General features: G+C 37.5%; 1 protein-coding gene across 6 annotated transcripts in view; it reads right to left on the bottom strand.

The window, feature by feature from the left end:
• Positions 1-2,935: 2,935 nt before the first annotated feature.
• Positions 2,936-15,337, bottom strand: part of ptpn4a (protein tyrosine phosphatase non-receptor type 4a) — a 231,415-nt gene continuing 219,013 nt past the window's right edge. For all 6 annotated transcript variants that reach the window (XM_063048534.1, XM_063048536.1, XM_063048533.1 and 3 more), the window contains 3 exons: positions 14,354-14,502; positions 11,054-11,189; positions 2,936-7,560 (listed from right to left, as the gene is read on the bottom strand). In XM_063048534.1, the coding sequence (XP_062904604.1) occupies positions 7,474-7,560; positions 11,054-11,189; positions 14,354-14,502 (372 nt within the window). In that variant the 3' untranslated portion in view covers positions 2,936-7,473. The remainder of the gene's footprint in view (positions 7,561-11,053; positions 11,190-14,353; positions 14,503-15,337) is intronic.

Here is a 15,337-nt window from a genome sequence, read left to right as displayed (position 1 = left end):
CTCTTGCTCTTCACATACTTGTAGAATGTCTTGTCGTTTTCCTTAATCCTGCCTGAAAAGGCCTTCTCATGGCCCCTTCTGGCTCTCCTAATTTCATTCTTAGGCTCCTTCCTGTTAGCCTTATAGTCTTCTAGACCTCTAACATTCTCTGCCTAGCTCTCTGAACCTTTTGTAAGCTTTTCTTTTCTTCTTGACTAGATTTACTACAGCCTTTGTACATCATGGTTCCTGTACCCTACCATAACTTCCCTGTCTCATTGGAACGTACCTATGCAGAACTCCACACAAATATCCCCTGAACATTTGCCACATTTCTTCCGTACCTTTCCGAGAACATCTGTTCTCAATTTAAGCTTCCTAGTTCCCACCTGATAGCCACATAATTCCCCTTACTCCAATTAAACGCTTTTCTAACTTGTCTGTTCCTATCTCTGTACAATGCTATTGTAAAGGAGATAGAATTATGATCACCATCTCCAAAATGCTCTCCCACTGAGAGATCTGACACCTGACCAGGTTCATTTCCCAACACGAAATCAAGTAGTCTCTCCTCTTGTAGGCTTATCTACATATTGTGTCAAGAAACCTTCCTGAACACACTTAACAAACTCCACCCCATCTAAACCCCTTGCTCTAGGGATATGACAATCTATACTTAAGAAATTAAAATTTCTCACCACTACAACTCTGTTACAGTTAGAGGCTTTTCCCTAGGGCTGAAACGGCTATTGGCTAGCACTGAAGGGCACAGTTTTAAGGTGCTTGGGAGTAGTTTCAGAGGAGATGTCAGAAGTTGTTTTTTTTTTATGCAGAGAGTGGTGAGTGCATGGAATGGGCTGCCAGCGACAGTGGTGGAGACGGATACAATAGGGTCTTTTAAGAGGCTCCTGGATGGATACATGGAGCTTAGAAAAATAGAGGGCTATGGGTAACCCTAGGTAATTTCTAGGGTAAGGATGTGTTTCGCACAGCTTTGTGGGCTGAAAGGCCTGTATTGTGCTGTTGGTTTTTCTATGTTTCTAAAATGTGTGTGGACACCAAAAGGAGGTATTCAAAATAAATCTGAACAAAGAGAATACTTTGACATAGAATAACAAAATGGTTACAGCAATAATGTTTATCTAGAAATCGGGTCATTAATCACCAAGTCATATTTTGAAAGGTTACCACAAAAGAATGGGAGAGATGAGATTTTCCTAACTCCTTCCTCCCCCCAGTACTTCATGCCCCCACTGACAGGATGAGGAACATGATACTGAAAGGGTGGTAGCAGAATATTCCACAGGAACGTTCAGAGATGGTTGGACATGCAGTTGGAAGATTAACTTCTGGGATTCATGTAGGAAAACCTCAGTAACTGGACAAGATTCTGTAGATTTTTGTTAAATGGAACCAGAAGCACTTCGGACAGAATGGCCCCCCAGTGCTGCAAGATCCTATTATTCTGACACGGGGCTGCATAAACTCTCAAGAATATCCAGTATACAGAACAATCCTGAAAGATGTGGTATATTCAGATTCTCTGGATTTTTAGCAACATAGGCTGTTTATGAATAGCTATCGACACAAATGCAGCAGCTGCAATGGCAACAATCATATCTTAGGGGTTTGTTCTTTGAAGTCTTACCTGATGACCAATTTAAAAACTCACAATTTTTGGTGCATAAAATCCCTCATCATTGAAATGAAGCAGGTTAAATTCTCCCCTCAAGAATCTTACAAGTAGCTTTACTTAACCTGACAAACTTTCTCTTCATGCACTGGAATTACAATACAGTGAACTGTATGTACTCATATACATATACAATGGATTCCAGTTAATTGGCACACATCAGGACCAGTACACTCTGGCGCACTTAAGCGGCTGTCACAATTAGCTGAAGTTTCATGGAAATACAGTCGACCTCCACTAATCTACCTGTAATCCGGTTCCTTCGATATTCCGGCACTGATTATGCTTAATGTGATCCTTCCGTAATTCAGTTTTTTCACTAATTCAGCACTCCTCAGGTCCCAATGGTGCCGGATTAGTGAAGGTCAAACTGTAATCAAAAAGGTTTTTTTAAAAAAAAAGACACACTGCTGTTTAACTGAGTAACAAATTATGTATTTAAATGAAATACAGAATAAATTAGAAGACTATCAATACTACTGCAGGACAATAAAACTGAGTATTATTTCCTAATAGTTATTGACAAAGGAATTCATTCAGAGTACGCTAATGTTTTCTTCTGATTGACTGTAAATTAACAAAATCAGTGCAGTGATCTAGTGTAGATAGTGGACTGCCTTCATACAGTGCTTTCAATGATTACATCCTCCAAATCTTCATTTTAATTATAACATTCAAGATGATGGTCAATACCTTCAAATTCTTTGTACTTCCTAACTTGAAGTAGTGAATTGTTTCATTTTCACTCACAGCCATTTCTGGCATCTCCAAGCCTGAATGCTTGAAACTGCAGTGACCAAAAGAGTTCTGAATTGTCTTGCTGTTTATTTCTCACCCACTACCAGTGACAAAAATCACTGCTCACTCTAAGCCTAGTGTAGTGTTTAACAGCCACATGACATGCACGCAAGTGATGATAGTTAGAAAATGGTTGGCAACAGTCTCTTATCCCAATTAAGCAGCACCCTGTCCCAAATAAACTAAGGGAATCCCAGTTATTTTCTCAATTTGCTTCTGTTCTTTAAGAGTGGTCCCAAATATGCAGTGGCCCTGATTAACTGAAGGCCCAAATTAACTGGAATCCACCATATTTGCAGATAGGCAAAGGAAAGCAGTTAATAACTTTCACTCAGAGGTCTTCACATTTTTCAGGATATACCTCCCAAAGGAAAACCAGTATTTATTTTCTCCTCAAAGTATATTTGATTATTTAATGGAAATATTTCAAATTCACCAGAATTTCTTTATTGAATGATAACACATTACATGAGTGCAGTGTAGTATTTTCCCTCCATCCTCTGATTAAAGTCAAAATAGAAGTGAGAACAGACACAAATATTAGCCAGGCAAAACAAAATTGCAACAACTACTGATTGCTGTTAAAACCAGGTCTTTACTGTTGTAAAGAAAATGCAAGATTAACTGTACATGCTGTAGCTGGATTATGTACAGAATTAAATCAAACCCGATTCAAATGTACAGAAAAATATTTCTTGAATCTAATGAAGTACTAACTAAAACTGAAATATTAATAAACAGAAATTTACAAAGGTTTAGTTAAATGTAAGTACAGCTGCCACTCCAAAACAAACTCACAAGTGCTACACTTTAAATTACGTAAGCACATTTTATTGTAATAGAGCAGTTAAGAGTCACAAGTAAACTATTAAGTTTGTACCTAATTGAGACAATTCTGGTCAAGTGAAATTAAATACATATGCACAAAAAATTTAGAAGAGAAAGTCATACATAGAATTTTTAATTCAGCTTCCTTCTCCCCCATTCCAACCCCCAAACCAAGTGACTGGTCACTTGTACTACGTTGGTACTGCATCAGTTAATCCTTTTCTTTACGGTTGATATTCAACAAGCAGGCAACTTGTTGGATATCAACAACAAAACGCAAACAACGTCAAATTTAGAAATGAAATGTGTAAGGCCTTCTTACCGCATACGAGCTATAAAAGCTCAAGTTTTATTTCACATTTTTTCCAGTGTCAATAAAATTCAAGTGAAGGCTTAAAAAGCCAATGAAAAAAATAGGAAAAGCATTCCTAATTAAATTTGTACAGTACCAACAGTATTTTTAGGCAGTTTAAAAGCAGCATAAAATCAAATTTGTCATAAAAATTGCAATTAAATTTTACTAAAATTAAAATTGTGTACAGTTCAAATTGCAGGATCAGGCACTGTTTTACTTTCATTTAGAGGAAAGCGCAATTAACAGTATTATGCATATTTATTATGACAGTTCTAATCTGCGTCTTCATCACAATTCGCCAGCTTGGGCATTGTTACATATTACATTTTGGAAGTTGTAAGATTAATTAGAATCAAATAAATTATGAATGGGAAATGTAAAATCGACCAAAAGTTTTTTTTTTCCTTTTAGGTACTTTGGAGTGTTTAGACTAACTTGCGGGATAACAAATCATAGCAGTAGGAATGACTCAGACTTTATGCAATCTGTCACATTAACTCAAAACATTCAGCCTGGCAGCATATTAGTCAGTACTATCATCTTTTAAACTTTATAATCAGAAACACTAATGGGAGTTTTAAAATCTTCTTAAATTAATTGAGTTCTGTCTAAATAAATTGTCCACAGTGGTAAAATAGTCATTCAGTTCAGTTCTGCCCTAGAGATCCCTCACACCACATTATTTTCTTACTGTGTTTGAATGAGCCCCAACCTGAACAAAACAAGCAATCTTAAACTTTATAGATGCTGCCTTGATCATATGTAATGCTCGTAAAAGATCCTGCTACTAAAATCAAACTATAGCTCTGCAATATGTTGTATTGTCTGAAAAATCCTTAAAAGTACACAATACCCTTGTGCCGTCAAGTGGCTTGACCTACAAATGTGATTAACAGTATTGGGAATAAAGGAAAGGAACAGGATAAAACCTTGAGTCAGATTGGTGGTGAATGCTGGCTGATGCAAGTTACTGCCAGCAAATTATGCCAAAATGACAAAGCTCTCAAACCACTTAGATTTCTTTCAGCTGTGAGAACACTAAAATTTTGATTTTTGGTGCAGTCCTGAAGTTATAAGACTACTCTTCTTTCAGTGTCAAATATTAAATCTATGTAGTACCAGAGCTAGGTGCACATCTTCATTAAAAGGAACTTTTAGAACCAAAAGCCTAATCGATAGATCTATCAATCAGTATGCATTTTTTAAACTTCACACGCAAAGCAAAAGATGATTAGGGCCAAGCATCCACGTGTGAAATCAAATTATTTGATAATTCAGTCAGTAGTACATTGTAGTATAAAGTGCCCTCAAAGTTACTAAAGGAAATTTGTAATTTTAACTGTAAAATGATTGAAACATTAAACCTGCATAATTAGAGTCAGTAAGCAAGAGAATTCAACCTGTACAGCATGAATTGGCACTGAACTGACAGTTAATAGTATTGCTCTTATTTACATTTTAAACACTTTTTAAACCTGCAAAATTTTCAATGGAAAGTTACAAACTTTTTAATTTTTAATTTTTTTATACAAACGGTATGAAAAATATTTATCCTTAAAATCCAAGTCATTCTCTACCGCTTGCCATTCTGCATGGTTGATAGATACATTCACATTCAATTTACAGCATAACACAGAAACAAAGACCAAATTCACATGCCTCCTTTCAGGTAAATCTTAACAAAAATAACACTGCAGTTATGCATAACCAAGGAGAGCAAAGGAAATGAAAAAGGAAGAGAGGTTTCATTATTACCACTTGCACTGAAACCATTGTTCTCGCCATCCCAATTGCTTACGTGCTTCTGCCTGCAACCCCGATGAGGTGAATGGAACTGCATTGTGCTAATGGTATGAATGGCAATCAATTTTGACAGCATTATTTACAACTGCACAGTATACATGAGTACAGATGTGCAGATATTTAGTCAGGGAAAAATTAAACAGTCACTCATCCATTCTTGTTTGATGGCAAGTCTGATTTCAGTAGAATTCACACTGCTCATTAACAGTATGCCTTTGGAGCTGTCAATTTCCTCTGGATCCTGCAGTTTTAAAAATATATATTTACTTTCCTTTAAGTATTTTACTTTTTACATATGCCACGAAGATTTATTTTAAATTTATGTGTGCAAGATTTACCAGCATAGTGGTGTGCTGAATTATTTTAAATATTAATAATTTTAATTGAATGTCTTCCTAACTATGTGAAGGTACACATACCTACTCAGTTGGTAACACAGGGCTCCAATTCATATAATTAACATTCTATGTGGATCTTTCATATTCTCCCACATATTTTGAACATTCCATTTTAATCGTTTGTCAGCATATTTGTCAAAAAGATTTGACTTGAAGCTCCAGAACCCTCTCCAAAAAAGCCATAATTAGGATGCAAGCAGTGAACCTATGTTTAGTAATACCAATAACATGAAGTTTGGGGAGCAAATGACCGCTGGAATGCTGACCAGCAAAACTGCAACATCCATCAACAGTTCATAAATTAGTTATTAATTTATCATTAAATTTACAACTCTATTGTGCTTTGTACTGTTTAGTACTTTGATTTAGTGTCTTACTATAAAAAAATTACTCTATAGCACCCTCTGCTGTGCGTTTCTTTGGGTGCAAGACTAGTGCCGAAACAGAAGTAAAATCAAAATAGCACACAATAAGGCAAGCTTATTTGTAGGACCAGTAGGATAGGTGTGCACCCATTACCAAGTGCCTAGGAAAAAAAAATTATTAAATAAAAAGATTCTAGGTACACACCCTTGCCTATGGTATGGTTCACTGCAGGATCAGACCTGTGGAAAATGAGCACCAAATATATGTGGTGTCCATTAAAGTCAGGTGAAATTTCAGCACCAGGGCTGGGTAGTCTTTGGAGTAGATTGTCCTAGCCATTAGGTAATGTAGCTAACCAGCAACCAGCACTTGGATTCTAATATCCTGATAGGAAGTGGGTGGTTAAGGCTACGATTCTTATTATAGTTATTTACATTTGAAGTTCTAATGCTTAGTGTAATACACAGATCTGAGAAAACTATTTTGATAAATTTTAAAATAAACAGTTGATGTCCACCCTAATTCAGGAACAGTGGCACTTGAGTGCAGGAAGAGCAAGGAACAGAGGAGAATATATAGTGAGTGACTGCTCTAGGTTAAACAGCTGCATATCAAAATCTGAGAGACAATTTGGGCCAATTTGACTAATAAGTGCTCACTAAAGTTTATTTTTTGTTATATTCGATATTACAGAATGCAATATTACCGGGGATGAGAGGATTTTAAAAATTAGTCAAGGCAGCATGAAAACAATTGCTAATTAAAACAAACTGTAATTCCACTCCCGTGCACAACTCAGGTTCATGGATGCCACTGCAAAGGGTCTCGTAAGGATGGTTGTTAATTTCATGTACAGAAAATGTATGCCTTTAAAAGCGGCTATTTGAATAGTTAAACCAAGCAAGCAAGAGGACATTTTCATTGGCAGGTGGGGGAAGTTATATAGGTAGTTCTCCCTCTTGGCACTACAGAGGAATCCAAAAGTTGACAGTCTCCCTGAACAAAACCAGAGCAGTGGACACAGCATTTCAGAACTGAGGGCAGCTGTGATCATGTTAATTGTCATCAGTATGATCACACACGCAGAAATTATTATTTCTTTTTGAACATAAAGTGCAACAGTGCTTAGGTTCTCAATGTCCATGCTCCAGTTTGCCAACCTTCCAAACCTCAAATACACGTCAGGGCAGCGTGATGTGCAAGCACATTATGACACAGTAAACCAGTTTCAACAATAAGGTCTTATCCTTAGGTTAATTATACAGTATTGACTGCAATGGTTTCACAATGCCTTCTTCGTAAACCCTCATAATAGCTTCACAAACAAACTTGTATTGGCTCTGTGGGAAGGAGACAGAGGAAAATATGTTATTTTAACTTAATTCATATTCAACATCCATTTCAGGTGATCTAGCAAAGATGTTTGCATTTTTGTGTTACACGTCAGAGCTCTTAATCAGTAAACTGTACCATAGGATTTCCCCATCCAGACGAGGAATTCTCCCAATATCTTGTCTCCCGATCCAGGTACAAGTAAGTGATGACATCCCCAATGGGGCTGTTCTCCAGATGTCTGCTACTACAGGTCTCCCTTCAATACTTGCCACTACTTCTCCCACAGTCTGCGTTAAAAAAATCATTGACCACCTTTCAGATTTTGAGGAGCCACCACTATTTCCAGCTGAACACTGAATACTGGATTCTTAACTCTATACCCTGTAGCAAACTCTTTTCTTGTTATCATTATCATTTCCTTCTCCAAGCATGGCCTCAAAATGAATCTGGATGTTTGCAACATCTGGACAAAGGGAATTTTTTTTAACCATCGCCCTAAGCCTTAAAGTTCTCCTCTGTAACAGGGTCCTGCAAATGAAAAATTTTTTTCCACCAATCTGGCCACCACTGTAACTTCAGCTTTGTATGTCCTATGCTCTAGAAACAAATCTGTCTCTCCAGCTCCTCCTCCTACTTCAAAATCCTAAAAGCCTACATCTTTGATTAAATATTTGTCATAAATTTCATTTTTGTAGCCTTTCCTTCTTAAGATATCTCAGATATTTTTCCTAATATTAATGAGATGCAAATATACAACTGCTACATTCTGATATTCTCAGTATTATCTATTTATTATTATTACTATTTGTATTTGCATGATTTGTCTTCTTTTGCACATAGGTTGTTTGTCAGTCTTTGTGCACAGTTTTTCATTGATTCTGTTGCAGTTTTTTGTTCTACTGTGAGTAAATGAATCTCAGGGTAGTACATGGTGACACATACGTACTTTGAACTTTGACATTATCACATTACCTATGAAGCCTTGCCCTTCAGAGGACACTCGTGTCAGAGGACAGGCAGTATGTTACTTTATTAATATAAGTATTGCTGCTTTTATTTTTGGCTATTAAAAAGGGAATCAACTTCTTGTAACGTAGAGTGAGAACTCTGAAAAGGACTACAATGAATTATCACAATAAAAGCTGAAACTAAATTAAGATGTGCACATAGCAGGCACTAGATGGCAGCCTCACCATATTAATATTTAACACGCATGACGGAGTGTGTTAGGATGTTGTTTAAAATAATACTTTGCACTTCACCATTTAACAAAAATGTTCAACTAAAATGGGATGCAAGAAACAATAGTAAAGCAGGCACATCAAGAACAACAAATGGTACAAGAATACAATTACTAAATTTAATAGATTTATCTATATTTTATTCTATATAAAATTGATTTGCATGGCAAAATTTTGAAGTTCAATATTAATTTGATTAAGTGGGTGAAATAATGAAAGCATATTTCATAAAGGACTTTTTTAACAGTTAGAGCCAGTACATCAACAAATCATCCCATAGGTTCCTAAATGAAGGAGTCACATTAAACAACCATAAATTTAGATGTAATTATTCAATTTGCCAGCATAAGCTTGTTGGGCAAGAGTCAGCATGGATGATTTGGGGTGAGGGGCCTGGTTTCGAGCTGTATGACTCTGCAATCCTCTTATCCAATTAGTCACCATCAATCAATATTAATCACTATTGGCCCAATTAATAGCATCATATGACATTCTTACAGCTCAGGGCATCCGAGTTAAGAGGTCAATCCTGTATCCTCTGTAAACAGCTTGTACAATCTACCCATGGAATGTGTGGGTTGTCTCTGGCGCTCTAGTTTCCTCCCTCAGTCCAAAGATTACTAGTTAGTAGGTTAAATGGTCATTGTAAATTGTCCTGTGATTAGGTTAGGGTTTGACTGGGGGAACATTGGGGATTGCTAGGTGGTGTGGGTGTGGCTCAAAGGCCCAGAAGAGCCAATTCTGCACTAAATAAATAAACTACAGCAAAAGAGATTGCAGAGGAAAGCTGCAAGACTTTAGTTAGAGGGATAGATTGAATAGGCCGAGCTTGCCTTTCCTGAAGCAGAGGTTGAGGGGTAAATGACAGAAGTACACAAGATTTTGAGAGGCACAGGATAAATAGTCAAAATTGTTTTCACATGAAAGGGGTCTCAAAAATAGAGGACATAGGTTTAAGGTGAGGTGATGGAGTTTTAAAGCAAATCTGACAAGTAATTTTTTCCAGAAACAGTATTTGGATCACACTGCCAGAAGTGGTGGTGGAATCAGGCAGAAGCACTATGCTTAAATAGACAAGAAATAGGCAAGACAAGGGAGCTTATAGTCATAATGTAGGGGAAAGGGAATTGGGTTGAAGGTTAAACATGTTGGTATGGATGTGTGGGTCAAAAAGCCTGTTTTTGGTGCAGTTCAACTCTGCTCCTGAACAAATGATTTAACTTTATATCCCAGCAACTATGCTTAGTCACACGGTCCAGTTTTACATAATATTTTCAGGCATTTTGTTTTAACTGTACATTTAGCAGTAAACAGTAGAACTATCAAGAGGATTCTGGAAGCACAGAAAATTCTGGCTTCCACTACCAAGAGAAAATATTTCTTCTTCAGCCTAACTGTGACTGGCTTCATGACTGTGGACTCACTTTCGTGAACTTCAGTTCTGCATGCTATTTGCTTACTTTTATTGTTTGTACAACTTGTGTTTTTTTCCTGCACATTGGGTGTTTGACAATCTTTTTTTTAAAATGGGTTCCATTAGGTTTCTTTGTTTTGTGGGTGCCTGTAGGGAGATGAATCTCAGGTGGTATATAGTATACATAATTTGATAATATATGTATTTTGAACTTAATGAGACTTCTTTTTCAAAACTTCAACATGCAAGCGACAACCAACCTTTAATGCTCCAGAGCACCTCCTAGCGGAGAATTCAGTAACACATTTAGGAAAACGATTCAAGTCAATACAAATTTCAAATATTTAACAGCCTAGTTACACTTATGTTTACAAAAACAGGGAATGACCTGTATTCTTCGAGGAAAAAGAGAATTAATGGAAATTATATTACATTTACGGATGAGAGGGTCATTTCAATCATGATCTGAATAGTTATTCAAAAGAAACAAAATAGTTCAAGTTACCAGGAAAGCTACAAACATGCATTAGCAATCTGACTGCTTAAATTTCCAAGTAGAAAACTACAAAATATATAGTATACTAAAAAAAACACATCATAAATGATATAACTGGGATGACCAAACAGCTAATGATAGTTGTAAACACAAGATAGGATAAGAAACCCTGTTGTGTAATATTGTGTTCTAGAATTGATGATCATCTGAATACAATGTGAAGTAGTCATTTCGACAGTCTACCAAATCAAAGAAAATTTAAAAATCACCTGATCCTATTTACTGATTTTAATGTATCAATGGAGATAAAGATGATGGAGAGTGAAAAGTCAGTCATCAGTACTCACTGGTGTTTGAATCATCATGGCTCTCTGGTCGCGCATTGTTCTAACAATGTCCAGTGGATACACTGGCTGATTGCACTCAATTAGACACATTGCTGTTTCCATGGTAATAAGAACTCCAGTCCGACCAATACCAGCACTGCAAAATAAACCGTAAAGTATATCACAACACACACAAAATGCTGGAAGAACTCAAGCAGGTCAGGCAGCATCTATGGAAATGAATAAACAGTTGACGGTTCAGGCCGAGACCCTTCTTCAGGTCTATACAAATTGCACTGGAATCAACATCCCGATTAAAGGAACTCTTCATGATAATACCATGGCACAAACACAACGAAATAAACCCGAGCAGTTTACAAATTTTGAGATATTAACATACACATAATTCAGATAAATGCTCACATTAAGCAACATGCTGACACTTCAAAGAAACCCACCACAGACACTCTTATTTAGTTAAACAATACTACGCCCTAAAATCCCACCAATTTAGGCCTAAATCTGGCAATTTGGGCAATTTGCTCTTTTTTCTTGTGCACTGGGTGTTTCATGTTTTCTTGAATGGGTTCCATAGTGTTTCTCTGTTTCGTGACTGCCTGTGGGAGGACAAATCTCAGAGTTGTATTCTGTACACACACTTAGATAATCAATGTACTTTGAACTTAAGAATCTTTGAAGCACACAGTTCAATAGATCTGAGAGCAATACTCTGACACTTCTTCCAACAGCCCATTATCACTAGAACTTCACCAATAAGAATTGGCAGGTCACGGTACCGTGATAATACAGTTCAGGCCCATCTCTGTTAGGACTTGAATTTCACACATGAAGATGTCCCAGAGAACGTCCGTGAATTGTTTAGGTTGAAAGTTTCTTAATATTTTGCAGGGATCTTTGCTTGGTTCACAGGCAATTTTTCCCCAACAAAGTTCCTGGGAATAATATTTTAAATAATCTCTGGACTCTTACGTTCTGGTACTTTCTTAAAAAATGAATAATCCTTTACTGAAAAGAAAACCATCTATGTTCTTAACTAGACTCATTTCTGTTCACCCTTAACATAAGAAATTCTGCAGATGCTGGAAATCCAGAAGAACACATACAAAATGCTGGAGGAACTCAGCAGGTCAGGCAGCATCTTTGGAAAGAAATAAAGTCAACATTTCAGGACAAAGACCCTTCATCAAGACTGAAACTTCGGCTGTTTATTCCTTTCCGGTGATGCTGCCTGATCTGCTGAGTTCCTCCTGCATTTAGTGTGGGTTCTCCTCTCTTCTTCATTCCAGAATACATCAACAGCCAATAAAGCAATCAGAGCAGGAAAAACTGTATTCATTTCTTCCTTCCCACAAAAACTCTGTGAGAATGCACTTTATTCCAAATTTTTTGGGTAATCATTTATGAATTGAGCATGAATTTCTGTGACTCGAGCTGTTGTAATGCAGGCATGACCTATCGCTGCTTCTCTATAATTATTATTCCTGCAGAAGATTTGGGTACTTTATCAACCACATTTTATATTAAAAATATTCAGAAAAAATTTTGGAAATACTCAGGTCAGGCGACCTCTATGGGAAGAGAAATGGGAGTTAATCTTTCAGACTGAAAACCCTTTGTCAGAAGTGAACATGAGAAATAAAGCAAGGAGTGTAGACCTGTCCCTGATGGGGTGAAACTGGAGTGATCGCAGAGATGAGCTGTGAGCAAGAGTGAATGGAATCAGTTAGAATGTGTTCCCATTCACATGAACATATGAGCAGGAAGACATGCCCAAGCAATCAAGCTGGGCATGGTCTCCATTTACAGAGGGGAAAAATGCTGGCCACGTCTTCCCGCACTGCATTTTGCAAAAGTCTTTGTTCTTCTGTCTGTATTCTCATTTTCTATTCACTCACTGATCAGATAACTTTATTTACAGCTCATCACCATGGTCACCCCAGCTTACCAAAGAGACATGCTCCCTCCTCCCTGTGGTTAACAAGTTTCTTTTTTCTCCTAAACATGAGAAATTCTGCAGAGCAATACACACTAAATGCTGGAGGAACTCAGCAGGACAGGCAGCATCTATGGAAATAGATAAACAGTCAATGTTTTGTGCCAAAACCCCTCTTCAAGACTGCAAAAGAAGGGGGAAGATGCCAGAATAAGGGGGGGGAGGGGGAGTTAGATGGGTAGGAAAATTAAAAGGCTGGACTGGAAGGAATATGACAGGAGAGCAGAGTGGACCATAACGGAAAAGGGAGGAGGAGTGGACCCGAGGTGATACGTAGGTGGTAAGAAGTAAGCGTCCAGAGTGGGGAATAGAGGAAGAGGGGAGGGGAAGGGTTTTTTTTCCAAAGGAGAAACCAATATTCATGCCATCAGGTTGGTGTCTACCCAGATGGAACAGAAGATGTTGCCCTCCACTCTGAGGGTGGCCTCGTCGTAGCACAAGAGGAAGTCACAGACCGACATATTGGAACAGGATGCTTGGCCACAATTTAAAATTTAAGTTCCACTTTTAGCGGATGGAGCAGAGATGCTTGACGAAGCGGCTCCTCAATTTATGACGACGGGTCTCACCCACCTCCAACAAAGGGTCTTTGACCTAAGATTAACTCTAGAATTTTCAGGTTTCCATTAGTTTAGGCTCCCAGCATCTACATTTTTAAAAATCTAACACACACAGTTTATAATGATTAATTAGTATTTTCCTGTGCTGCAAGTATTGAAATAGAAAACACCCAACGCAACTTAACAACTTTCATACCTTTGAAAATAGAATCTGCAGCGAGTCTCACATTTAATCTTTGATTTGTAATTCTTGTACATCTTATTTTTAAGGTATCTTATTTTTTATTCTTTCTTACTTCTCTTTAATATTTGTATATCTGTGCACTTCTAATGCTACTGTGACACTAATTTCCTTTGGGATTAATAAAGTATTTATCTTAAACAAACCTATTAATAAAATTACAGACTAGAACAATGCCACTAATTGGAGTAAAAATTATTTGATGTTTCTGCTCTGGAAGTAACAATCTCTCATCTTGGGTCTAAGTTGGTTTAGACCTTGGGTGTGAGCTTCCTCCAGGTGTTCCAGTTTCTTCCCATAGTCCAAAAATGCAGCAGTTAGTTAGTTAAGTAGTCATTGTAAGTTGTCTCATGATTAGGTTAGGGTTAAATCAGGGATTACTGGGCAGTGAGGCTCGGTGGGGCAGAACAGCCCATTCTGCGCTGTACCTCAATAAAAATAAATAAATTCTGATGGTTTAGTTTATGACTTTTCCAGTAGTTTACAAACAGCTTAAGACGATTTACCTGCAGTGTACAACAACTGGTTCATCTTTGCCAATTCTCTTTTCTCGAACGAGCAGCACGAACTTCAGAAAGTCACTCGAATCATCAGGAACACCATGGTCAGGCCAAGCAATATATTGGATCTGTGTGAGTGGACGGCTCTCATTTCTCTGTGAAGTTGTAATAGATTACAGTTCACTAAATGAAGTAGGGTTTGCCTCCAACTCCTCCATGTTTATCTTATCAAAATTAAACTAGTAAGTGGCACAGTCAGTAGAGTTGCTGTCTCACAGAGCCACAGACTAGTTCATTCCTCACCTATGGAATTTGCACATTCTCGGTGATCACTTGGGTTTCTTCTGGTGCTCCGTTTTCCTCCTAATGCCAAAGATATTTGAATTGGTAGAATTGCTGGCCATGGTGTAGTTGAATAGTACAACCACATGGGAGCTGATGGAATGTGGGGAAAATGGGATTGGTGTAAATCGATGGTTATTGTTTGCCGTAGGCTGAATGGCATGTTTCTAAGCTATTCTCCCCTTTCCCTATGACTCTAGGAGTGTGTGATTAGGGTTTCCAATTTGTTGACAGGTTACCAAGGAGCTCCAAACTTTATTTTACCTACTATTAGCATGGTAACTTGCCTGCTTTTTTTTTTAAAGTTAAGATGACATCGATTGTAAAATGCACTTTGAAGCAAAAACAAACATATCCATGCAAGCTCCAGGATAACATTTTGCTTCATTGCAATATAACACAACGTGTACAATAGATTATAAGGGGTACAGATAGGGTAAATGCAAGCAGGCTTTTTCCACTGAAGTTGGGTGAGACTAGAACTAGAAGTCATGGGTTAAAGGTGAAAGGGGAAATGTTTAAGGGCGATCTTCTTCACTCAGAGGGTGGTGAGAGAGCAGAACAAGCTGCCAGTGGAAGCAGTGGATATGGGTTCAATTTCAACATTTAAGAGAAGCTTGGACAGGTACATGCATAGGTAGGCAACGG

The sequence above is a fragment of the Mobula hypostoma genome, chromosome 5 (genome assembly GCF_963921235.1).
Source record: "Mobula hypostoma chromosome 5, sMobHyp1.1, whole genome shotgun sequence".
NCBI lineage: Eukaryota > Metazoa > Chordata > Chondrichthyes > Myliobatiformes > Myliobatidae > Mobula > Mobula hypostoma.
This window is presented reverse-complemented; position numbering and strand designations above follow the sequence as displayed.